This window comes from Protopterus annectens, chromosome 12.part0 (assembly GCF_019279795.1).
Source record: "Protopterus annectens isolate FY-2018-M chromosome 12.part0, PAN1.0, whole genome shotgun sequence".
NCBI classification, from domain to species: Eukaryota; Metazoa; Chordata; order Ceratodontiformes; family Protopteridae; genus Protopterus; species Protopterus annectens.
The window spans coordinates 563,454,213-563,479,477 of record NC_056746.1 but is presented as its reverse complement, the minus strand read 5'-3'; the positions used below and the strand labels follow the sequence as shown (position 1 = coordinate 563,479,477).

The following is a 25,265-nucleotide window of genomic DNA, read 5'->3' as shown; positions in this document are numbered from 1 at the left end:
TCCTCCAATGTTCTCCTTGAGGTTGGTGAAGACCCAGTGGTAGAGTTGGAGGTTGGGTTCACTTCTTTTGCATCTTCACATCTCTGTGGAAGCCATCAAGGCTGTGGATCCTAGCATGCCCAAGGCCAGGCAGATGTCCAGTTTGGGTGACTTGAGGGAACCACGGCTCATTCTAATGGAGGACTCCAGGACTGCTTCTGTTCCTCTACCCAGGGATCTATCAGATTTTAGGCCTACACCCGACCTCTCTCCTCCAGTGGTGAAGCCGGTTAAAAAGAAACATTAAACTAAGCAACCAAACATTCCTTCCACTCCACATTCAGATTGGGATGCATTTTCTCGGGGTCTTATTAGAGCCCTTATGGCACTGAGGCCTACAGCTTCTTCTCCTTCCTCATCTGTTCCAGAATTCCAGCATTCCAGCATTCACTTCTCCTGTGCTACCTTCTGGGTCTCAGCATTTTTCCTCTGTGCAGCCTTTGGAGTAGCAGATCCTTGATTCTGACTCTGAAGATTCCTCTTCTGATAAAGACTCCCTGGCATACACCACCCAGATTTATTTGCCTCTGGAATATGCTTCTCCTGAAGAGGAGTCTAATGGGGGAGATTCCCCTGTAAGAGAGCTTTCTTTTTGGGAAACTGTTAATAAGGTGAGGGATTTTTTTTTAAGTGGGATTCCTCCCAAATTTCAGAAGCACAAAAACATTACTATGAGCTTCTTCAGATGTTAGCCCCTGCACCCTCTGCAGTTCCATCTGTTCTTCCTGCTTTCTTGGATGATTTTGCTTCCAGTTCCAAAACCAGTGATTCCAAAGTTCCTACTCCTAAGAAACCTGACAGATTTTATAAGGTCCAAGGTGAATGCAAGTTTCTTTATAAATGCCCCTCTGCTTACTCAGCTGTTGCCTCTACTGCCTATGAAAAATCTTCTCATCTGTCTCCTTCTGCTAAGCTGCTTTCCTCTGATAAGGAAAGCAGGATATTGGGAAGGCTAGGTAAAAAGTTTATACTTCATCCACTTTAGCTATTAGGGCTATTAATTACCAGACACACATGGTGGTGCTGCGGTATTGTTGTCGCCTCACAGTTAGACGTTGCCCGTTCGATTCTCAGTTAGAGCGTCTTCTGTGTGGCGACATGCGTGAATGGGCATTCCTTCATTGAAGGTTGTGCATTAGGCCCGGCAAGCCAGTATGTAAAAATCTACTGCCAATCATTAGCTTACCGGAGTTCCGCTGTGGTGACCCCTAACCGGGAAAAGCCGAAAGACACAAACAAACATGTCAAGCTATTCCCTGGCTTTACTTTCTCAGGCATCTCAGGCTTTGTCCAAATTACCCTACTCAGAAGTTAAATCTCAGGTTCTCAATCTGCTGTCTGCATCTTTTCAGGTAGCTAGGCATTCCATTAAGTGCAGTTATGATGCAGTGGAGGTTTCTGCCAGGGCTGAGGCCTCTCATCTGTTCTTAGATGACATTCATGGTTAAAGCTCCAGGCATTACCTGATGACATAAAGGCTAAATTGCGTGCTGTTCCTTTAGATAGTTCTGCCCTTTTTGGTTCAGCTGCTGTAGAACTTTTCAAATATTTGCAGAAGAAAGTTAAGGAGATCCAAGACATAAAACACTTGCTTGTTTCCTCAGTCCCCAAATTCCACAGGAATTTTTCTGCCAAGACTTCCTTTGTCGAAGTCCTGCTTATTCCTCCTCTTATGCATCTGTAGGGTCTATGTCTAAGAAATCATCTAGGAGAGCCCCTCAGTCAAAATCACCTGCTCCTACAACTCCTCAGCAGTCCTTTCAGGCCAGGGCTGGATCTCTGTGACAACCAGGCCTTTCTTCCAAGTCATACACCTCTCTCTCTCTTCACCACTCTCTCTCCCTTTCTATCTGGATGGAGATCACTCAGGACTCCTGGTTGCTTTCTATCATCCTAAAAGGTTACTTTATGACTTGAAAGCCTCTTCCACCTTTCCTAGGGATCCCTCAAACCCCCTTTCAGCCAGCTTTATATATTTCCTCAGTTACGAGCTCAATTCTTCTGCAAGTGTACAATCCAGGTTGTTCCTTCAGAACAAAAAGGAAAGGAATTTTACTCCAGGATGTTTCTTGTCCCAAGAAAGGATGGGCCTTGGAGACCTATCCAAGATCTCTCCCATTTAAACACCTTCCTGAAAGTGCCTTCTTTCTGGATGCTTTCTCTGCAAACTCTTTTTCCCCTGGTTCCTGTTCAGTCCTTCTTACCTTCTCTGGATCACAAAGATGATTACCTGCACACCCTCAGTACAGGAAATACTTACATTTCTCTGAATTCTTTGCACTTTCAGTTCTCTGCCTTGCCTTTTGGTCTTTCCACTGCTCCAAGGGTCTTCACCAAGTGCTTGGCTCCAGACATTGCCTACTTGAGGGTTTGAAGGATTCAGGTTTACCCCTATCTAGATGATTTTCTTTTTCTGGCCAGGAGCCCAGATCAACTAAGGTTAAACCTCAAATTAGCTATTCCATTTCTTCAGAGGTTAAGATTCACTGTAAATTTAAAAAAATCTAGTCTCATTCCTACTCACGACCTCATTTTTCTAGAATGCAGGTTCGGGGAAGATCTGATAATAGTTTTCCTCCCCTCAGACAAGGTTCTCTCTCTTACAGTCTACATGGAGGCCCTTCTGCCTCTTTCATTCATCTCAGTTAGGGAATTTCTAAGATTGCTTGGATTCATGGCTTTCACGATTCCCATGCTCCTCTTTGCAAAGCTGCACCTGAAGAAGTTCCAGTGGTTTCTGAAGACAGTTTGGTCTCAGCATGCCCATCCTTTAGATTTCTTTCTCCCTCTTTTCCCTTGTCTGAAAATGGAGCTCCTTTGGTCGGTCAAGCAGCTATCTCAGAATCCAGGCCTACCTCTTCACATGCCTCAGCCTTCCCAGCAACTCTTCACAGACCCCTCAGATTTAGGTTGGGGAGCAACTTTTGCTTCCACCAAGGTTCAGAGTCTTTTGGTTTCCTGCTCAGTAGAGGGACCACATCAATATCTGGGAGATGAGAGCCTTGATTCTGGCCTTGCAAACTTTCCACCCTCTTTTCTTTGCCGGGTCCTCTCAAGATTCTTACAGACAATACTACTGTCCTATGGTACATAAACAAGCAAGGCAGGACCAAATCTTACCTTCTTTGCCATCTAGCTCTCCAGGCATGGGTGCTGGCTATCCAGTACAAGGTAATTCTGCATGCTGTTTACCTTCTCTCAGCTCAGAATTCACTGGCAGATGCTTTAAGCAGATCCATGACACATTCCCATGAGTGGATCCTTCACAGGAATGTGTTCCTGGATCTAGTTCACTGGCTGGATCTTTTTGCCTCCCCTCAGAATAGGCAACATCCTCTTTTTTTGTGGCAGGGTCCATCACCCTCAGGCTTGGAAGGTAGACGCCCTCTCTTTCTTATGGAAGGGGATATTTCTGGGTCTATATTATCAAATTGAAAAACCCTTTAACTGAATACCTAAACGTCGACACCTATAATGCGAACCGCAAAAATCCCGAACGCACTAAACAGCGAAAAATAAAATAACGAACTGTTATAGTCGGCCAACCCCACCACCTGCTACATGCTACCTACCCAAACAAAATAAATAAACCACATACATACATACATACACTAACCAAACCCTACTTCTAACCTAAAGTAAAGCACCAAAACCCTACTTCTAACCCTACACTAAACCCCGCAAACACAACTAACTATGCACTATCCTTAACCCCTCCCTAACCCTAAGGTCCGTAACTACTGCACAAGTCCCCTACAGACATACACCCAAAAAAATAAATACACATTCATATAGTAAAACCCTACTTCCAACACTACACTAGACCCCACGTACACAACTATCTATGCACTATCCTTAACCCCTCCCTGACCCTAAGGTCTGTAACTACTGCACACTTCCCCTACAGACATACACCCAGAACAAATAAATACACATATATACAGCTAAATAAAACCCTACTTCTAAAACTACACTAAATCTTACATACATTACCTATCTATTAACTTACCTTAACCCACATCCTAACCCTAAAGACCTGTCTATCGCACACTTACCTTACGGAGCTATACCGCAGACGGGCCAACCACTGCACTTCGACATTTCCATTTTCGCTGTTTTGGACATTCGGTGTTTCCATATTTCATGCAATGCATGTCGCTCTTTCCTTATTTGCGATTACAGTCTTTCACTCTGCTAATAGAAACCCGATGTTTCTTTATGCCTTCTCCCCCTTTCCCCTTATTCAGAAAGTCCTGCTGAAAATTCAACAGGACACACCAAAAATCTTGCTAGTGACCCCGTTTTGGCCAATATAGCACTGATTCCCTCTTCTGCAATTAGCCAGGAGCCATCACCACAAGTTGCCTCACTGGTTGGACCTACTCACACAGGACAAAGGAACCTTGATCCACCCACATCTGTCAGCTCTACAGTTGGCTGTCTGAGATCAACTTCTGATTCCTTTCAGGCACCTATTCTCTCAGGACATGCTTAGGGTTTTGCAGGAGGCCAGGAAACCCAATACTAGAAAATCTTACATTTCCAAATGGAAAAGATATTCTATTTGGCACCAGAAAAGAAAGCTAGATCTGTTTTTGTGGACATTCCATTAGTACTTTCTTACCTCTATGAATTGCTTAACAGTGGTCTTTCTTATTCCTTAGTGAAAGTCCATTGCTCTGCTCTGTTTGCATGTTTGCTATTGACACGTCCATTAGCTTCCAGGCTGGAGGTCAAATTTTCCTTAATGGTGTCCTACACATGAAACCTCCCAGGAAACCAGTGCATCCTCAATGGGATCTCAACTATGTCCTAGAGAAGCTTACCCAGGCTCCCTTTGAACCAGCTGCCTCTGCTTCTCTAAAATATTGCTCTTGGAAAATAGTGCTTCTGGTAGCCTTGACTTCTGCTAAAAGGGTATCTGAGATTCAGGCTTTAATGGCTTCCCCTCCTTTCCTAGTGTTCCACAAGGAAAGAGTATATTTGAGAACTAACCCTTCCATCATGCCTAAGGTGGTGAATGAGTTGTATTTTAATCAGTCCATTCAGCTTCCCACCTTTTTTTTTCCTTCACCACACTCCTCTAGTGAAATGATTTTACATTCCTTAGATGTGCATAGGCAACTCAGATTTTACCTAGACAAAACAAACTCTATTAGGAGGACAGATCAACTTTTTATGTCCTTTCACCCAGGACTTTGGGTTTACCTGTTTCCAAACAAACTGTTTCTTCTTGGATTTCTAAAACTATTGTGTTTTGCTATGAATTTCATGGGAAATCTTTACCATCTTCTGTCAGAGCTCATTGTACCAGATCTGTTGCCTCATCAGGTGCTTTCCTTATGCCTATTCAATTTTGGAGGCTGCTACTTGGTCATCTGTTCTTACTTTTGTTAAATGTTACAAGTTGGACACTATCTCTAGATCCAGGACAGGGTTTGATAGGGCAATTTTGCATGGATTTGTAGAAAATGTTTCCTCACTTTCTTCCTCTACCCCTTCCCATCCCTGGGTTCCTTCAGAGCTTTTGCACTCTCCCATATGTAAAGAATACTGCAATATTGAATAGAAGGACACAGAATAGTTGTGTAAAATATTACCATAACCATAGCTGTTGTTCTCTTCTATGTTGCAGTATTCTATCCTACCCGCTTTCTCCCCTACAACTTGCTCTCTCCTAGGATGATTATCTTTTTTGTTTGTTGTTTGGACTCTTGCTCCTCATGGGGCTTACTTATTCCGAGGATGGTATGTGCGGACATCCCTTTTATGGTTGACACTGTCAGTACCTATGTGTGACATCCTACATACTAGCAGTAGCTATAAGCTTTTGTATGCAGACCAGACGTCGGGTCGATGGGTGGAATACAACCCATATATAAAGAGTACTGCAACACAGAAGAGAAGGACATCTATGGTTATGGTAATATAGCCACGGTGGTGCAGCAGTAGCATTGTCACCTCACAGCAAGAGGTTCTCCCATTCGATTCTTGGCTGGAGAGCCTTCTGTGTGGAGTCTGCATGTCCTCCCCGCGGTTGAGTGGTGTTCGAAAGACATGCGTAAATGGGTGTGCCTTCATTGAAGGTTGGGTGTCGAGTTGGCACCTCGGCACTGAAAAAATCTACTGCCAATCATTAGCAGACTGGAGTTCTGCTGTGGCAACCCCTAAATGGGAAAAGCCAAAAGAAGAACAACATTCTGTTAAGTGACTTGCCCAAGATCACAAAGTAAGCTAATGATGCTGAGGGAATCAACCCCTGTACTCTAGGAACTCCATCTTCCAGATTTAGCCACTATATCAACTGCCAGAACATGCTTTGAGCAATTTCCCAAAATGTTTATTTTTAAACAATTTCCCAAAGCTTTCACTTTTTTACAATCCACAAAACAATATTATGGCATCTTTTTAATACTGCAACTATTACACATTGTTTCTTCTATAATTTTATATTTCATGTTACTTTTCACCAGCAATTTCTCCCACAGTAAATGCCACAGAAAATCACTGACTTCAAAAAAGTATTCAAATCTTTCCTGCCTTTTTTTATTGCTTTCTTGTATTCAATATGCCCCCCCCCCCCACAATTTTTCCCCAAGGATCAATATAATAGTTTGTTTTATTTTTAAACCTTTCTTTCCTTTCCATTTCTACTTCATTTATATGAATTTTCCATATCATTATTTTAATGTTATATTCCTTCTCTTCAAAACATTTTCCTTTTTTCCACTTTCATAACTCCACCCATTCATACATTGTCTTTCTTCAGACATTTTTAAACCAAAAACAAACTTATCCACTCTAAGAAAACGACCAAATTTATTAAGTTCAAGCCCTCCTTTTCTTTTACACTGTCAACTGTGCCTCTTTGACTGGATTCCATCTTGCCTAGCCCCCCTCCAAAAAAACAAATGCCAAACAATTCATTTTCCATGAAGCATGGAGTCATATGCACACCACCTATGTATGCTAACTTTTCAAACATGTAAGTATTTATCGTATATACTCTTAGAGACAACTGAAATGCTCTTCATCAGTCTGTCAGCTTTCATATTTCTTCCAGGACTTCTCTGCATTGTTCTATTACTAGTTGCTCCTTTCCAAACTTAACCCTGAAATGTCAACCTCACTTCTAGCAAAATAAGTTTCTACCATTCTTATTTCTCTGAAATCCTTATTTTTCACTTATTTAACTGTAATCCCACTCACCCCAAATTCTCTTTCATCAAATGTTTGTCTTTTGCTACTAAAACCAAATCATCTCCATAAGTTAAAATCAAAGATACCTTTATTCCTTTCATAGCTTCCTATCTGCTGGCACCCTCTAACTCTGCTCGACATGTCTATATGACTGCATTTATTACCAGCACAAAAGTATATGCTCAAATGAGCAATCCTTCTGTATCATAAACTGTCCTCACAAGCCTTATTTTTCTCCTATATCATCTTTTTTTTAAATGTTCAACATTTCCCAATGATCAATCCTGCCAAATACCTTAACAATATCACATGCTGTTATTTTTGCTTCTCCTTCCCCTTAACTATGCACTCAGCCATGGTTTTTAACCAACATTCATGTTTCATGTCCTCCTTTCCCTTTAGCCTCATACAACCCTTCTTCCACTCTTTTCTGAATACTCTACACAAATATTTAATAGAATTTCCCAACGTAACTAATCTTTATCCTTTTTATTTCTTCCCATCCCTCTTTTCTATAACTCCCTTACAAAGCTCTCCTTTTATATCCTCCTCAGTACATTCACTCAATATTTCCAGAAAAAAAACATCTTTTTCATTATCTGACATTTCTTTATAAATAATATACCCTAATCCATCTGGACCTGGAACAGATTCTTCTTTACCTTCCTTAATAACGTAATCTAACTCTTTTCTCTCTGTCATTTTTCCATTTTTTCTACTTCCTCCTTTTTCATCTTCTTTACTTCCCATACACCCCTTTTATATTACGTTTTCATTCATACTCAGTGCATACCTTTGAAATATATCCATAATTTCCTCTTTGTTTTAATTGCCCTTTTTCATCCTTAATTTTTCCTTCATCGCATCTTAGTTTCTTTCCTAAAAATTGGGAAACTTCTTATTTTCTGCCTTTCAAATAATACTTTATCTATATATCATTCCTTCCATTTTCTTTATTATATTTATATAATCTGTTTTGCTTTACAAGACTCTACCCTTTCTTCATTATTCTTTCGCAAACTTCATTTAGCTTGCTGGACAACATTTTCTTTCTTTCATTATGCTCTGTCTTTCTCAGCTATTCAGTAGATTTTTTTAAAATATCTTTGCACACCATCCACCCATGAGACAGAAAAACCTCTTTATAATATCTCACAATTGCCCTCTTTATTCTTTAAGACATTCCATTCCTGTATTTTTCCTGTTAATCTTGTTTAACCCTTTTCCTTTTATTATTTTTTTTCATTTTCTCCTATTATTGCCCATATGGCTCTATGACCTGAGAACTTTGCTTCTGTAATTCCATTCCATGTTATTTTCCTTTCCTGTATTCTGAAAACAACATATAATCATCTCTGTTTTAAGTAATCCCTCTCATATGTATATGATCTCCCTTTACCTTCCCTTAACCTACATTATTTATAATATATCTCATTGTGTTTACATCCTGCACTGTTTTCCATTTCTCCTTTCTTAAATTACAGTTAGGGTCCCTCACCACTATAATGGATGTACTTACTATCACACACACAACTTTCTTTCATTTACATTTGTACAAATATACACTACTACTGTTCTAAACACCTTCTGCTCTTTTCTCACATCACACACTCAAACTCTGCCTGACACCATTATATCTAATATTTTAATGTTTTCATTTTAATAATACTACAGTACCTGATCACATATTGCTCAGATACTGAGTCACCAGTTTTCTTTTCCATACCATATCAAATTCCACCATTTCCCATTATTTGTATATCTTATAGCAATCAAAAAATTACCGCTGCATCATTTTACAACATACAAACACCAACATTATTCTGTCATCACTCCATATTACTGATATCCAATGATGCTGAACCGATATTAACCTCTTCCTTTTTTGTGTTTTTACATAAGTTTTTCATACTTTTTCTTCTCTTCACCTTCCCCGATAGAAACTTCCACCTTTTTTTTGACTCAGAACTCTCATCTACCTATTGGTTGTCTTCTGTTTCTAATATGCCAAACCCATTTTCCATCTCCATGTGTGTTTCTTTTAGATTAGTTAATTTTTGGCATTTATATCACGTCATCGAAAGCCGAAAACACCAAATACCATTTAATCAAACCTAAATAATCTAAAGCACACAGTATTGACCATTCAGAACGGCAAATGTTTCCCAGGGAAAAAAATTTGCTATTCCGAAACACATTCACAAAACACAGGCACACCAAAAAAACAGCAATCCACACACTTACACTTAAAATCATAGATCTAACCCTACACTAAACTATACAAACACTACTATCTATCTACTTACCTTAACCCAACCCTAACCCTAAGGTCCGTCACTATCGCACACTCACCTTACCCGTGCCCTAACGCTAACTCACTTAACCCGCCCCTAACCCTAAACTCTGTCACTCTCGCACACTCACCTCACCACCGCCCTAACCCTAACTCATGTAACCCGTGCCCTAAACCTAACGTCCACACAATCACACACTTACCTGAACTCCTGTAACTTTCCACCACAGTGCTAAAAATAGTGAAACCACAGAAACGGACAACCGAGTTCTTTCCCTAGGAAAGAATTTGATGTTCTGCAGCTTCACTGTTTTTAGCATTCGCTGCATAGGATTTGACATTGTGGCATTCGATGTTATCGGCTTTCGATAACGTGATACGAACCCAATTTTTGGACTTCATCTAGTGCACCTTTTTCTATACTTCAGCCATGTAATGCCCCCCCAATCCTTTCGCCATTCTCTTCCAACCTTTTTTTGCATAAGAACTTTTTCTTCCTTCTCATTTTCCTCGCTTTATCTTCCTTTATTAACTAATGGACAATCAAACCAAAAATGCTTCTCACTTCCACATTTCTCATGGCTACAGTTTTATCTGGAATGCTCAAACTATTCACACTGCCCACACCTTTTTTGTACAGTCTTGAATTAAATGTGATTCAACCCCACAGTAAAAAAAAAAAAAAAAAACATGCTTTTGGCTGCCGTCACTACCTAACATTCCATTTTATCCCTTAGTCTATACTTTATTGCCATCCACAACTGTTTTTAATATCATGCACATTCAGATATAAATTTAAGAAAAAAAAACATTTTAACTAATTTTCTTCTATCTCAGCCATTTTAAAATGTAAAATTTTTCTTAACTGTGATGCAAGTTTTGGTAAACATAGTCCTTGTAATGAAATATATTATTTCTCCTTTTGCATTCATTGACACATTGCCTGCTAGTGCAAATGTTACAGAAGTTAATTTTCAGAAAGGTTCATTTCCTCTTTCTAATTTTAATTAATCTTTTGGGTTTCTAATACCATGATGGAAATGGACCCCGTTCCTAAGTCAGAGTATGATTAAAGTTCTTGAAATTAGTATTGTTTCAATCTTAGATGTCAGCCAAAAGTGCACTTCGCAGCACTCACAATGTGCCCAGTAATGACTCCTACAATTTGTATGGAGTTACATGTATCATTAACATATCTAAACATGATTGTAGATTCTTTTTTATAAAACCTATTGCTCCTACTACTATTGGAACTGTTTGGGTATCTTTCTTCCACATTGCTCTCATTTCTGCCTATAAATCCTGATATTTTATGACTTTGTGTCTCTCTGTATGCAAGACACTGTAGTCACTGAGTGTAGTGAATTCAATGATCAATGCTTCTTATGTCTTCTTGTCATGACCACTATATCTGGTTTTCTCCCATCTACCTTTTGAACTGTTGGTAATGGTAATTCAATGTGATGTAAACTTCATCATTTTCTATGATGCTTTGTGGCTCACGTTTCCAGTGTTTTTCAGTTGCTTCAGTGTATAATGTTTGCACAATCCCCAGTGCCACAGTCTTGCCACATTATTATGCCTTTCAGTATACAGTCCTTCTGCCATTAGTATGCCACAACCAGCAATAAGGTGTGCAACTGTTTCCAATTCTGTTTTACAAAACCTACATGTGTCTGTTTCTCCCAAATGTTCAATGAACTTTGTAAACCGACGTGTACGTAGCCCACTATCTTGGGCTGTCAATATTAACCTTTCCTCTCTTGGTTTTAATTGACCTCTCCTTAACTGTTTCTGCATTCAGTCCTGAGCAACATCAGGTTGTTCCAGGAGTTTTCTATACTTGCAGCTATATTTATGCATTTTCCACATTTCTTATCTTCTCATCTGATCTTTCACCTTATATTCTTTCTTTTGTTTTTTTGGCACAATCAGTTGCTGCCTGATTTTTATCTACTTCTGGTTTGATTTCCATTCCTGCTTGATAACGATATGCTTCTGCCAGACTAAGAAGGGCAGTCATCTTAGATTTATTCTCCTCATGTTTCAAAACTTTCACTATGTTTGGGTCTTGTGAGGTCAAAAGATATGTATGCAGTACCAAAATTGCAAATCTATACATGTACTTAATTTCAGGGTAGCCCATAGCTCTTTCGGAATGGGGAATATATAATCTTGTATGCACTGATTTAAAATTAATTCGATGAGCATGAATCATCCTTTTTCTTTTCTTTTCTAATCTATGCAATACCTTTGGGGGCAGGCCAGTCAGTTGCTTCAAAACTGTAAGTTAGAACAGGAAGAGCAAATTGGTTTATTGTTTGAACTTTGTTCCTAGATGTCAACATTTAAAATATTTCTTACTGAGTTTTATTCACATTTGTTCATGTTTTATTGTTGATCCTTCACCAATTCCCAAATATTTATGCACTCTCTCTCTTGCTCAAGTTCGTTTATGTTACATTCTTGTCCCAAACTGATGTTTTCTTGATGCTGTAGTTTTCCTGCACATTTATCAAGACCAAATGACATTCTAATATCATCTGAAAAAGTTTTGACTACTTGCAGTTGTGCTTTCAGTTCCTCATCTGTTGAATTATACAGTTTTAAATCATCGACAAAGAGAAGATGAGAAGTCTTTACACATTTTTGCTTTCTGGGAGCCAAATTATAGCCATGACCTAATCTGTTAAGCAGACAGTTTAATGGGTTAAGGGCAAGGCAAAAGAGCAGTGGTGACAGAGAGTCACCCTGGAATATCCCCCTTTGGATTTTTATCTCTGAAATAATAGTTTGTCCTTTATCATGGATTAACTGCAAAGTGGTTTGCCACTGTTTCATGGTCACTGTGATGTAGTTTATCAGTGTAGGGTATGTCTTATACATTTTAAGCACTCTTTTATCCATGAATGTGGGATACTATCAAATTATTTTGTAGTCTATCCATACCATTCTTAGATTCTTTCCCTTTATACAGTTTTCCACTATGATTTTATTTAACAACAAATGATCCTTGTTTCATATGACTTCCTTTTATTGCCCTTTTGTTCTATTACCATAATTCGAGTTTTCTTCTAAATGACTATAAACTCTGTCAGCATCAATTCCAGTATATAGTTTATATGTCATCAAAAGGCAAGTTATTGATCTATAGTTTTTAGGGTAGCTTGCAGGTTCACTCTTAAGTAGGAACATTGTTTTTCCTGTTAGCCAGGCTGGTGTCTGTTTGGGGTGTGCATATAAATAGTTCTTATTCATAGCTAAATCTTCATGCAAAGATTTTAATACTTTTAGCCAGACATTAAGTACTGCATTTGGGCCTGGGGTTTTCCAGTTAGAGGCTTTTCTTAACTTTGTTTCAATCTCTCTGGCTGTTACTTCATCCCATTTCATATCCTGTACCTTTGAACTTCTTATTCTTTTACTTCTTCTATCCATTTAGCATCTTTGTTATGTTCCACAGGATCTTCATAAATATTTCTCCAAAATGTATCTATTTCTTCGTTTTTTGGTGGTCCTTCGATTATTTTTACCTTGTTTCCCAATTCTCTATAAAACTTTTTTGGGTCATCAATAAATTGCTTATTTTGTGCTTTTCCTTTATATTTATCTGTGTATCGTCTAAGTTTTTCTGTCTGTGCTGATATTTTTAGTTTATTATTTGCAATAATGCGTGATAAATCCTGATCTGTTATAAGACTGTGCATTGCTGTTATCAAGTCTTTCTGAGTATTTTTGTTGATCTGTTCCCTTCTATACTCTTCTAACAGTGACACTTTTTGTCTTAATTGCCTTATAGTTTTCTCTATTTGATACTTCCATGATAGCATTTGATTTCTCCTCATCCTTTCCCTTACTACCCTGTTTTCTTGTGGCAGGAATTTATCAGTTATTAATTTTGCTATACATTAATGTATCCTATTTACTTCTGTTATATCACATAAATCTCTATGTACAGTCCTAATTACTATGTTCATTTGTTTTATCAAATGTCACATTTTTGGGGTTTATTGACTTTCTGCAGTCTATTTCTTCCATTAATTTCAATATGTCTACCCATCTCTAATAAATCAAGCAACTCTTCTCTTAGATCATTTTCTTTTAAACTGAGGGCATGTTCTTTGTTCAGCATTCACCCAGAGACTCCCTATGCTGTGGAACAAAATCCTGGTACATGTGAGGCAGAGCACCTCGCTGGCCTTGTTCAAGAGGAATCTTGACCAATGGATGGGAGATCGCAGATATACCCCAGGGATTACTTCAGTGTCACTGCTTGACAGAGGCACAACAAAATAATAGGCATAGTTTTATTCAAACTAAAGGGGTGGCGAAAGCCACATAACTATGGGCTAGGCTTATAAATGCCCTTGGGCAGATAGCCTAGTATGAACCTATGAACCTAAACCTATGAACCTATTCCTTGTTGCCATTCTATAGAAAGTTCCAGAGCTTCTTCCTGTGCTGTGTTCTCTTCAGTTTCACCCTGTGTCATCCATTGCTCTTTTGTATGGGAACACACTGGCCTAACACTCCACGACAGTGACTGTGTCAGAGTTGCCACAGTTTCCTGCTCTTTCCCTTGTTGCATACCTCCAACTGAACCTTTGTATTGGTTTCCTGTGGGAGGCTCCAAAGTATTTTCATATCTCAACTGATTAGATGCTTCCTGCTCCACTGGATTCTCCTTAATTTGGGTGTCCATTGCTCTGTCTTGTTGTGTTATTATCTGAGTTAAATTTCCCACACTAAATCCTTCACTTTGCAGCTAATCCATGACTTCAGTTTCTATTTCTTTAACTTCTCAATTACTAATCCTTTTTTCTGCTTTTCTTTCTTCTTTGTTTTCTTATGTTTTGTATTGTAACATTTTCCATATCCAGATGCCTTTGCCTGTATTTCTCTTTAAATATCTTTGGTGTGAATGCACTAATATCAAACAAAAAAACTGAATCCAACTGCTGTCACTGTGATTGTTATACTATGGCTTTGATGAAATGACACACCACATTCCCACACAAATGAATTATGATACTATAGTTCCATGGTCAAAAACCACTAGCATTTATAATGAAGGGCAGCACCTGAGTACATTTGCTTAGCAACCCCCAGGAGGAACAGCAGGGGGGCAGTATGGCAGTAACTTGATCAGTAACATCAAGCGGTGCATATTTTTTCACTCTTAAAGGATTTTTGCAAACTTGAGCTAATTTATCAAACAAACTCAAGTATAGCCAATGTATTTAAAATACAGTTGGATATCTAAGTATCACGAGAAGCAATGCCACCCCCCCCCCTTTCACTACTGCTCATCAGCAAAACATTTTCCAAAAGTAAAAGGAAGTTGACTTTTTTGGCACTATGCTAAAGACTGGCTACCTACTCCTTCTGCATTTCATTTTATGGTATTATAAAGTAATAAAGTACAAAGTGATAGGCTTGTTAGTCAGTTTTTTCCAAGGCTGTGTAACAAACTCATCGTGCCAATCTAATATGCATTGGCTAATGTCATGAAACACTTGGATTGGGGCGTGCAAATCAGTGCCCATTTATGCAACTACCATGTCCCTAAAAGGCTATTAGGTCCTAGAGATAGTCATCTGTTGTGTGGCCCTATGAATACTTTATTTACTTAGTGTCAGCCTACTTGTTCTGTTTTGTGTAGAATTGCGTTATTTGTTATCAACCTTTGTTAAATTGTGCATTTGTCATAGGTCATGGCTGATAACATTCCTCAGGCTAGTTCATTTATCCAGGTGACAAGCACATAAACAAATTAGGTGAGAAGGAAGCACTATTTTCAGAGGATACCCACATGAAAATGGGGGGGGGGTGCAACTTAACTAGTAAAAGTAATAAGTTTTAACCATTATATTGCTCAAAATCTAATGCAGTTTATCAAAGATGAACAGACCAAAGATGATATAACTGTAGCCAGCTAACCAAATAAAATAGTCAGTGTCCACACAGAGTATATTTTCTGTATGTTACACTCTTACACACTTCCCATGTAAAGGACTTATGCCTTCAGTGCCTCCCTACTTACATATAACTAACCATGGGTTACCATACCTCAGGTGAATGAGAATACAGCTGTTTAATTCATGAAATTTGTTTCAGCATTATAGTCCTCAATCAGTTCGCATACAGAAATCTGTACCAGTTCTGATGACTTATGGCAGAATTTGTGACATATTAAACAGTGTTTATACAATTAGGAAATGCTGAAGCAAATCTCCTTCTGTTATATTTGCATATAAATGCCTTATTTATTGACATTCAAGGCTCATATGCAATGGTTAACTGCTGTCTCTTGTTTATCATTTAAAGGACACCGTTGGGGGTCGATTCGATGCAACACAAGCCTTCGTTGGAGAGCTGAGCCAGTTTAACATCTGGGACAGGATTCTCAGTCCGGAAGACATCATGAACTTGGCCAACTGTTCCAATAACATGCCAGGCAATGTCATTCCTTGGGTTGATAAAAATGTTGACGTTTTCGGAGGAGCAACAAAATGGCCCTTGGAGTCATGTGAGGAGCGAATGTTAGATTCATAACTCTCCCCTCATCCTGCACCTCATCATTCTTCACATAAGTGCCCATACTGTACTGGAGCTCATTCCTTTCAGAAATCGTTCCCCATTCCAGTAAAACATTTCTTTAGTTGAACTCCCAAATTAAATGCAAAGCAGCTATTGTAACTTTCAGAACAGATTTCCTGGCAGTACTTTGGAAACGCAAAAAGAGAAAAAAGGAGTTCAGAATGTTCCTGGGAAGTATTTATCTGTTAGTTATAATGGCATCATTTGGGAATTCCATTATGAAAAGTGACTGGGTTAATGTTTTGCAAAACGAAATATAACAATTGTCAAAATTATGGTAAGCCACAGGGCATCAAAAAAAGGACAAGCAAAATAATTAGTTGCAAATTAATTATCATAGTCCTAACCTGAAAAGAGCAATTTTGTCAAGCAAAAATGTAAACAGTACAAACTCAAAAAAAAAAAATCCATGTTAGATGCATCTGTTGCTATTTTTCCGTATAATAGTTTATGGAAGCCAGTTACATTAGCTCTTATTTGGACATATATCTTTTATTCTGATTTCCTAGTAATCATTCATGCACTCAGATTCAAAGTGTATGCAGCTGACATTTGTATCATTTTCTGCTGCATATTGCAGATCTTGCTATCATATAACCAATAGTAAGCTAAAGCCAGTATATGAATAGTAATGTACCTGTTCAGGTGACAAGTGCAAGTGTGTACCTTGGCTATTAGTTACCACAAAAGAGTAGCTTTGTTTATAGTCACAAATGTCTTGAATCATGCCACCTAATATGCACAATTAGTGCCATAGCATGTCATATACAAGGTAAGGTATTATTGGAGTACACTATGTGTCTGAATCTGGTAAAGGTGCAGTAAAAAAAAATCAGCCAATAATGAACTGAGAAAGAGGGGAAATGAATATGGGCTTTCAAAAAGCAGACCCTACAATATCTCAGCCTAACTTCATTATCACAGCTTCTGAAAATATTAGCTCAGTTATCTGATTACTTATGGATTTAGATGGTATGTATGTATGTTTGCATTTAAGACCAACGTTTTTAAAATCGTACTCAGTAGCCTCTTTGCTGTACACAAGAGAGATGATGAAAATGCACCCTTTGCAAGAATACGCCCTTTACACTGAAACAACTTGCAGGACTGTCTGTACAATACAGACAGTTATATATTCGCAACATTCACGTATTGAAAATAGATAACAATAAAGTGCAATGTAGCAACATGCTTACATTTACTGTACCATCTGAGGCACTATCCCAGCATGCATCAGTGGCCCATGGTTAGTTATTTGATAATGTAGACAGATGAGCATGGCGGTACATAGGTAACATGTACCGTTGTGTAAATTATAAATAGATATCTTTTATACTGACATTGGAAGTAATCTAGTTAGTTATAGTAGGCTAGACAGGAGCTAAACAGTGAGTCTGTATTTCTGGGTTAACTATATCTCACAAGGTCATTAAATACAACTTGCCAAATTTTTTCTTCTGAAATCTTTCTAGGGTTTTAGTATGTAAATTAACATCCCTTGCTGGTAGAGTATTTGGAAAGCTACTTTTCAGCTTTGATCTGTTAGGGTTTGTATAATTTAAAAATGTCTTTAATTTTGCATATCAAAGACTGCCTGGCAAGGTTATGTGTTGAATGTAAAATGTGGCAATTAATATGTTCAAGCAGTCATAACTTGGTACATGATTGCAGCATTCCCACCAAAGTGCAAACTTAATCAGTCTACCTGCCTTGGGCTTAAAGAATAATCTGTCTTTAGTTCTATTTTATTATATCACATGATTCATTAACTTCAGTATGGGTTAAGCAGGAGAATAAGACTGCCACAGGGGACCAGCATTCAGATTAAAAAGCTCTCATAGTACATGATCAGAAGTGCTGTGTCATGCTACGTTTCTTTTTTCTATATGCTAACACGCATTATGATGTAAACAGATGCAATCTTTTATTGGCAGCAGTATGCAAATGTTCTGTGTGACACAGGGCCACCATTTAAAGAAATGATTGGTTGAGAAGAAGGAATATTTATACCCTGCACAGTTACTTCAAAAATATCATGTCAGGCAGCTGATCACAGGTGCTATAAGCGATCTCCTTACATGAGGGACACACAGCTTCAGAGCAACCATCATTTTCTGTTGATAAAAAGTCTAAGTAATTTTTTTTCGTACTTGTACGTTTAGTAAGTTTTCAAAAGGGATGCCAGAAAAGCAGCTCAGACGTTTGACAAAGATATATTGGTTACTTCATGTACTTGCAGAAAAGGTGTCTTTCCTACAGCTATTCCAAAAGCTGTCTTATATTACAAAGTGTGCTAAAGTTGTGAGCAGATGTCTGTAGTTAATGTGCTAATCCAAATAAACATCAGTGCAGTTGCTTCATGCATGGGACTTAGCCATATGTTTAGTGACAACATGTAAATAGCTAAGAATGTATTTATAGCAAGGCTCACATGTGAAATGTCAGGCATGTAAATAGCTAAGAATGTATTTATAGCAAGGCTCACATGTGAAATGTCAGGCATGTAAATAGCTAAGAATGTATTTATAGCAAGGCTCACATGTCAAATGTCAGGTATCTATTGCTAGCAGATTCTGCAAGCAGCTGAAACTTGCATAAAAGTGTCACAGTTAAATATTAAAAGAGTGATATGTTGCTTTCAGGATGATGAGTGACAAGGCAAAGGGCAAAGTCAAGTGCCATGACTCCCATAGGCTTTTGCCATTCCATTGTAACTGTACATGTAAGACAATACTGGTCTACTTGTAAAACGGGCTTTTTATTCAGGTGTATATTCAGCAGAAATGAATCACTTAACCCTTCATCCAAATGTGTAGCATTACTGAATGTAACGCTCTTTACACTAGTGGTAGGAAAGACTTTTTTTCTTTATGTGATTTTTTTTCTTCTTTAACACCCCTCTCAAATATTCTAGTTATAAAACTGGAGACATGAATGAAACCATGAAATTAGTCATGCACTGTATGCAAATGGTTATGTTTTGCAAATTAAAAAATGTGTGCATGCTTATGTATATGCATACATACATATATGTATTATACAAACTTTTTCATTGTATCGTTAATGTTGGAAGCTATGCACTGACAACATGTTAACTGTATTGCAGTGGACAGCCTGAATTGCCTGATTTTACATGCAACCATGTAAGAGGATAATAGAGATTGGTCCCTGCCATACTGCTGCCTGTATGAGTGGAATGTTCTTGCTGTTTTATCATGGAAGGTTATTGCTGTTTTTTACAAATTTTGCACCAAATGTTTTATGCTTGGGAGTGTTAATAGAACATCTGAAAATCATGTTAGAAACAATAAAAGGCATATAGCAATGGAACTGAGCAAACCTTCGATATGTAAAGGTGTCGTAAATGGAGGGCCAAGACATTTTATTATCAGGAAATATAACAGTATGAAGAAAAGATGGGTGTGATTATCACATAACATAATTGCTGCAGTAATAGTTTTTATAATTTTGTAAGTTTCAAAACAAAACCGATTTGCTACAGCTGGCATACAGAAAAGAGTGAAACCAAGAATCACAAAATGTATGGTTGACCCAAGGTGTAGTATCTGGGCTATGCAGTTGTCAAGTAGCATTCTTAAGAAACTGTGTGTCTTTTATTCAGACACATGTGTTATATACTTACAATAATTTAGCATGCATATATAAATAATTTTTGATTGTGGTCTGCAGTTTTAAGTATAACTGAATTATGAAAAATATCAAATAAAGCATTCCTCAGGCCATTTTAATATTGCATCACTATAACCTATGTCTGTAAAGTACCTTTTTTCAAGACCTGACTTTTGCAGAAATAACACCAGATATCTAATTTTTATAGAAAAGCATAAATGTTCAATGGCTGGTAGGAAGACACAGCATTCAATATCTTACCAGAACACTGCTGTTGTCAATGGTATTACATGAAATGAAAGACATTTCTTCCCCACTTTTGAATAAGTGCCAAAGTTATCCAAAGTCCTTTTTTCCATCTTTCCTCACTACATAAAGACTGATTTGTTGTCGTTTATCAGTCAAAATGCATCATCAAACTTTACTTGCACATTTACATTCATTCTATTAGCTATGTGTGCAAAGTATCATCTGATTTGAAAGAATACTGTGATGGATTTTGGTGTTTTCTTACCTCATATTACTGCCCATATGGGCTATTACAATACTTTGTTCATGAAACGTTAGCTGTCAGTTCCCTTATTTGTCTAACAGGTCAAAATCCCTGAACTATGAAAACAACAGATGAGGAGCCAGGAATGCATTTTGTATCTAATACAGACACGCATTACGAAAACAGTATTTAGGATAAATCTATTTTTACACATGTTTATATTATTTTAATTGCAAAGTTCTTATTTGAATGTTTTCTTGCACAGGCACTTTCATTGGCATTGTTCTGCACTCACTTTCTTTTGCAATTTCACATCTTTACATTGTGAACTAGAAGAGCAGTTGTACCTTGGCTTGCATTTAAACTATTATTTATTATTTACAGTTTAATTAGTAAGATTATATCTCACATTATCTCATACCAAATGTTCCATAATGACAATAATTCCTGTGTCATTGCAATACCACTATTTGATATGAAATATCTTCAGATGGTCAAACAAACCAGTAGTGTAAAACTTTTCTTATCTCAACACTTTTAAATTTTTTTTTTTAAAAAAAAAGATGTTTCTTAAAATAGTTTGTTGCTGTTTGGAGAGACAAAATGTATAAATAAATTACTGTATTAAAATGACATAACAGCTTGTAAAATCAGCATTCTGGAACACATGCAGTTGTATCAATTTAGTGCCACAAACTATAGTGGTTATAAAAAGAATCCACCTTCAGAAAGCAATGTCAGATCTAGCAAGGTACAGGAAATACAATATGGATGCAGGTGACCATTACATCTGCACCTACATCTTCTTGAATCTCCACTATGGTAACTACAGACTTTTTCTTTTTTTGGCTTTTCCTGATTATGGGTCGCCACAGTTGATCATCTGTCTGCTCATAATTGGTAATGTAGTTTTACGGTGTCAAGTTGCCAGCCTAGTGCCCAGCCTTCCACAGAAGGCACACACATGCATGCACTCATGTCTAGGGCCAATTTAGAGTGTCCAATCCACCTACAGCATGTCTTTGGGATGTGGGAGGAAACCGGAGCACCCAGAGGAAACCCACGCGACCACAGGGAGGACATGCAGACTCCACACAGAAGGCACCCCAGCTGAGGGTTGAACTGGAGAACCTCTTGCTGTGAGGCGACAACACTAACTGCTGCACCACTGTGGCCACCCACTGTGGTAACTACAGACTAATCTTATGAAAAGGCAAAATACAGAATTATTTGTAGGAGTCTCATCTACGAAAAATGTGAAGGAGGTGCCATGCCACAAATCACTATGCATGCCTTTGGCTTACAGCCCCACATGCAGCCTTTGTAAATGCATTTGTGCTTTTTAAAAAATGTTTCCTTCATGCATCACTTATTATAACACAAAGGACAATGCGTATATCCATAGAGCATTTATAGCCATAGTTTAGAAAAGTGCACAACTCAGTGTGACTTACTGAATGGTTGAATACTTCCACAACACTATCTTAGATGTTCACTAGTGTGCTACACTTCTGCCTGGTGAATTTTTCAAAATATACATATATTTGTCACTCGGACAACATTTCTATTCTATAATATAAATCCACATCTTACCTTGCAGGCATGTTAAATCCTAATATGAAATGACATACAAAACAGAATATGATATTATTTGTTCTTCCTTTTCCTGATGAAGGGGCTAAATGGAAAACATTGAATTTGGTAGAAAGAAAATGCCTAAAGATTTGCCCCTTAAATACCCATGATCCCTTGACCTTTGACCAAAGAACAAACACGTTGATTCTGTGACATAAATATTTGAAAAACTTTCTCAATCTTTCATAAACAAAAAAGAAAATCAAACACAATTTCCAAATTTTCATTGTTAATAGTCTATGAAAATCTACTGATTTCTGTTGTGGAAAGAAATTAGTCCATGGATAAATTGTTATGCTCTGGCTATAGTATCTTAACATTTATGACCTTTTTGTGGCGATCTGAATCTAAAGACTGCACTTTGTCATGAGCGATAAATGATATTTCAAGTTTACATATTTCTGAATTACTATCACTATTTATATTAGTCGTTCACCTCTTCAAGTAGAGATAGAGTAGATTACCTTTGCAAAACAGTGACTCCACAGGCTTTAAAATGTTATTGAATGTCAACATATAGATTAAATAAGAATGGTAGGTTTGTGTTACTTGCAGATGTAGGGACACAACATAACACTGAGCCTAATGAGTATTTATCCATTGTCATATTAAATTATTTTCATGGGGAAAACATGGAGGGGGAAAGCGATTTTGTATTCTTGGGTTAGTGCACAACATAGAACTTGTCTTATTGTTTGTGAGGGTACATGCATCACCATTTGTGAGAAAGGAAATAAGATGAAGTGATCATTGGTCAACCTCTAAAATCTCCTGAACTGTTGGACTGGCTGCTCCGCCCAACAGTGGATAAGATTTTATTTTATTTATTTAATATTTGTTAACCGGGAAAGTCCAACTTGGAACAAAGCCTATTTTCAGCAGAGGCCCAGGGAGAACTGCTCCAGATGCATGTCTTTGAACATGGGAGGAAACACACAGAAATGCAGGGAGGACATATAGACTCCACACAGAAGGCACCCCAGCCAAGAATCGAACCAGAGAACTTCTTGCTGTGAGACAACAACACTACCACTGCACCACTGTGCCGTCCACTGCACAGATGTTATTGGGCAGCCCCCTGCAGAAGATTTTAACATAGTGTTTGGCACAGAAAAAGCAGATCATTCAAAGCTATGAGCTTCTTCATTTCTACAGGTAGTGTCAGACCTTAGAATTGGAGAGTATGCACTGAGATCTTTAAATGATAAGGTACAGAAGCCAGATCTGGAAGGTACTGCAGTGGAGCTGATGAATAACATTACAACCATGTTACCGCTGTGTCAGGAAATGCAGACATCTAGGACATCATTACATGACCCATTCAAAAATTAATTTCTGATCACAATTCTTTGAAAATACTCTGAAATCAGTACATCTCACAACACTCCATACTGCAACAACAACTTCTGAGAGAAGCAAAGCTCTCTACCTCAGACCACTTGGATTTATTTTGGGGCCATAAAGCAAGTATAAAAAATATATATAATTTGTGTGTGTGTGTGTGTGTGTGTGTGTGTGTGTGTGTGTGTGTGTGTGTGTGTGTGTGTGTGTGTGTGTGTCCACTGCATCAAAATACACCACATTGACCACAAGTCAACACTCTAATAAAAAATAAGAAAAAATATATTATGCGGGGGGGGGGGGGGGCAACTCAGTAGCTATTCCCTTGTCTCTAAAACAATAATACAAGACTGCACTGTGTAACATTAGAAGAAGAAACAACATTAATACATTTAATGTCTTAACTTGCATGTGACAGTTATCTCATGGCATATGCAGGATGACATGGCAACTTTTTTTTGTCAACTTTTTGTTGTCAACATTAGCAATGTCTACATTTGGCTGTTTCACTAAATTTTAAATACCTAAATATATGTGTACATAGCCAGTCAACCAGTATAGACCCAGGAGAGCATACAGACTCCCCGCTGATTGCAAATGTAGGTTGTCAGAAATTAAACAAAGACTCAAGGACAGTGAGGCCAAAATACCAATCCTGCTTGAGGGCTGAAACTCCCATTGCCTTCAGCAATTTAAACCATTGCCTGGACACTTCTGCAACAAGGAGATTACAGCTGCCTTCTTATTACTCTTGGACTGAAAGAGCTGTTTTGTCTGTTTTTGGCATTAGCGTTAGGAATAATTATACTGAAAATTGTCATTTTGACTACTTATATAATCAGCCCTTTCATCACAAATAATCCATAGGGTATTAGAAAGCCAAGATCAAAAACTGAGTTATTTGTAATACTAACCTTTTACGTACTTAATAAAAAGTCATTTCATGACCATGTAAAAGGTTATGACTCTGATAACTGTGTGATTTCAAATGTGTGTGAGTTCTTTCTCGCAGAGTTTTCACTTCCCACTAGGGTCTTTTAAGGATTGCATAATATATGTTCTAGTTTATAGCAAACAGGAAGTAAAATATATTTTTAACAAAATCGGTGAAAATCATTAGCATCTTAAAATCCACTATCATCTCAGCATACATAAATCTCATGATTTTATTACGTTACTCATATATTTGTATCGTATGTAACTGATTCTGGCACTGTGTGTCTTATCATGGAAAAGTCTTGAGAAAGACAGCTCCTTACTTTATTTTATTAGCTCTCTGATGAGTACTCTTGTTATGTTAAACAATGTGTTTTCCTGTTTCGGAAACATTACTGAATTAATGTCTTAAATCTTGTGCCATTTGATTGTGTTCATCACAAACTCCAAGCATCACAGAAAAGAAAAAAGTCCAAAATCTCATCTGGAAAGAAACAGTGTATACTAGGAATGCATTACTTTGTGGAAATACAAGTCTATTTATAAGCACATGATATTTACACAAAATGTTTTAAAAAGTTCATGTTTTTTATTTTTTAACTTTTAAACTCAAAGATTGTTCTCTTGTTCAGTGCTAATAATAGTTATGCTAATGTTTCAGTTTGATTACAGCTATGATTATCTTCTCATCTTGGGCTGTGTTGTATATCATGGTTTCTCACTGTATGGTCTTTCCACATAGTTTTAAGTGACAACTCACAGTGCTCACTTGAATAATTTTGTTGTTTAAGTTTTATCTGTTCCTTTTTGAGAGGTAATAAAATTGGCATTATTTTACTATTTCCACTGCTGGATGATGTCTGCCTTCAACATGAGATAATCGTATGTCCAGATTCTGAGTGGCTGTCAGAATTGTTAGAGTAAATGATGCAGATAGTAAAATGTTACTGATTTATTGTTACTTCCTCCATCTATTTGTCTTAAGTGGAAAATAACGAACCTGTTCTTTTTTATGGTAAATACTATATATTGGATACATTTTTAATGTGTTAAAACATCCATATTTAAGATAAATAAAGCCAACGCAAAGTATTCACC

At 37.6% G+C, this 25,265-nt stretch overlaps 1 protein-coding gene across 1 annotated transcript in view; it reads left to right on the top strand.

Annotated features, from left to right (window-relative positions):
• The window catches only part of NPTX2 (neuronal pentraxin 2), a 191,221-nt gene extending 171,755 nt beyond the window's left edge, over nucleotides 1-19,466 (top strand). Inside the window, exon 5 of the mRNA XM_044089699.1 lies at nucleotides 15,860-19,466. Within this exon, the coding sequence (XP_043945634.1) occupies nucleotides 15,860-16,087 (228 nt within the window). The 3' untranslated portion in view covers nucleotides 16,088-19,466. The remainder of the gene's footprint in view (nucleotides 1-15,859) is intronic.
• The last annotated feature ends 5,799 nt before the right edge of the window (nucleotides 19,467-25,265 follow it).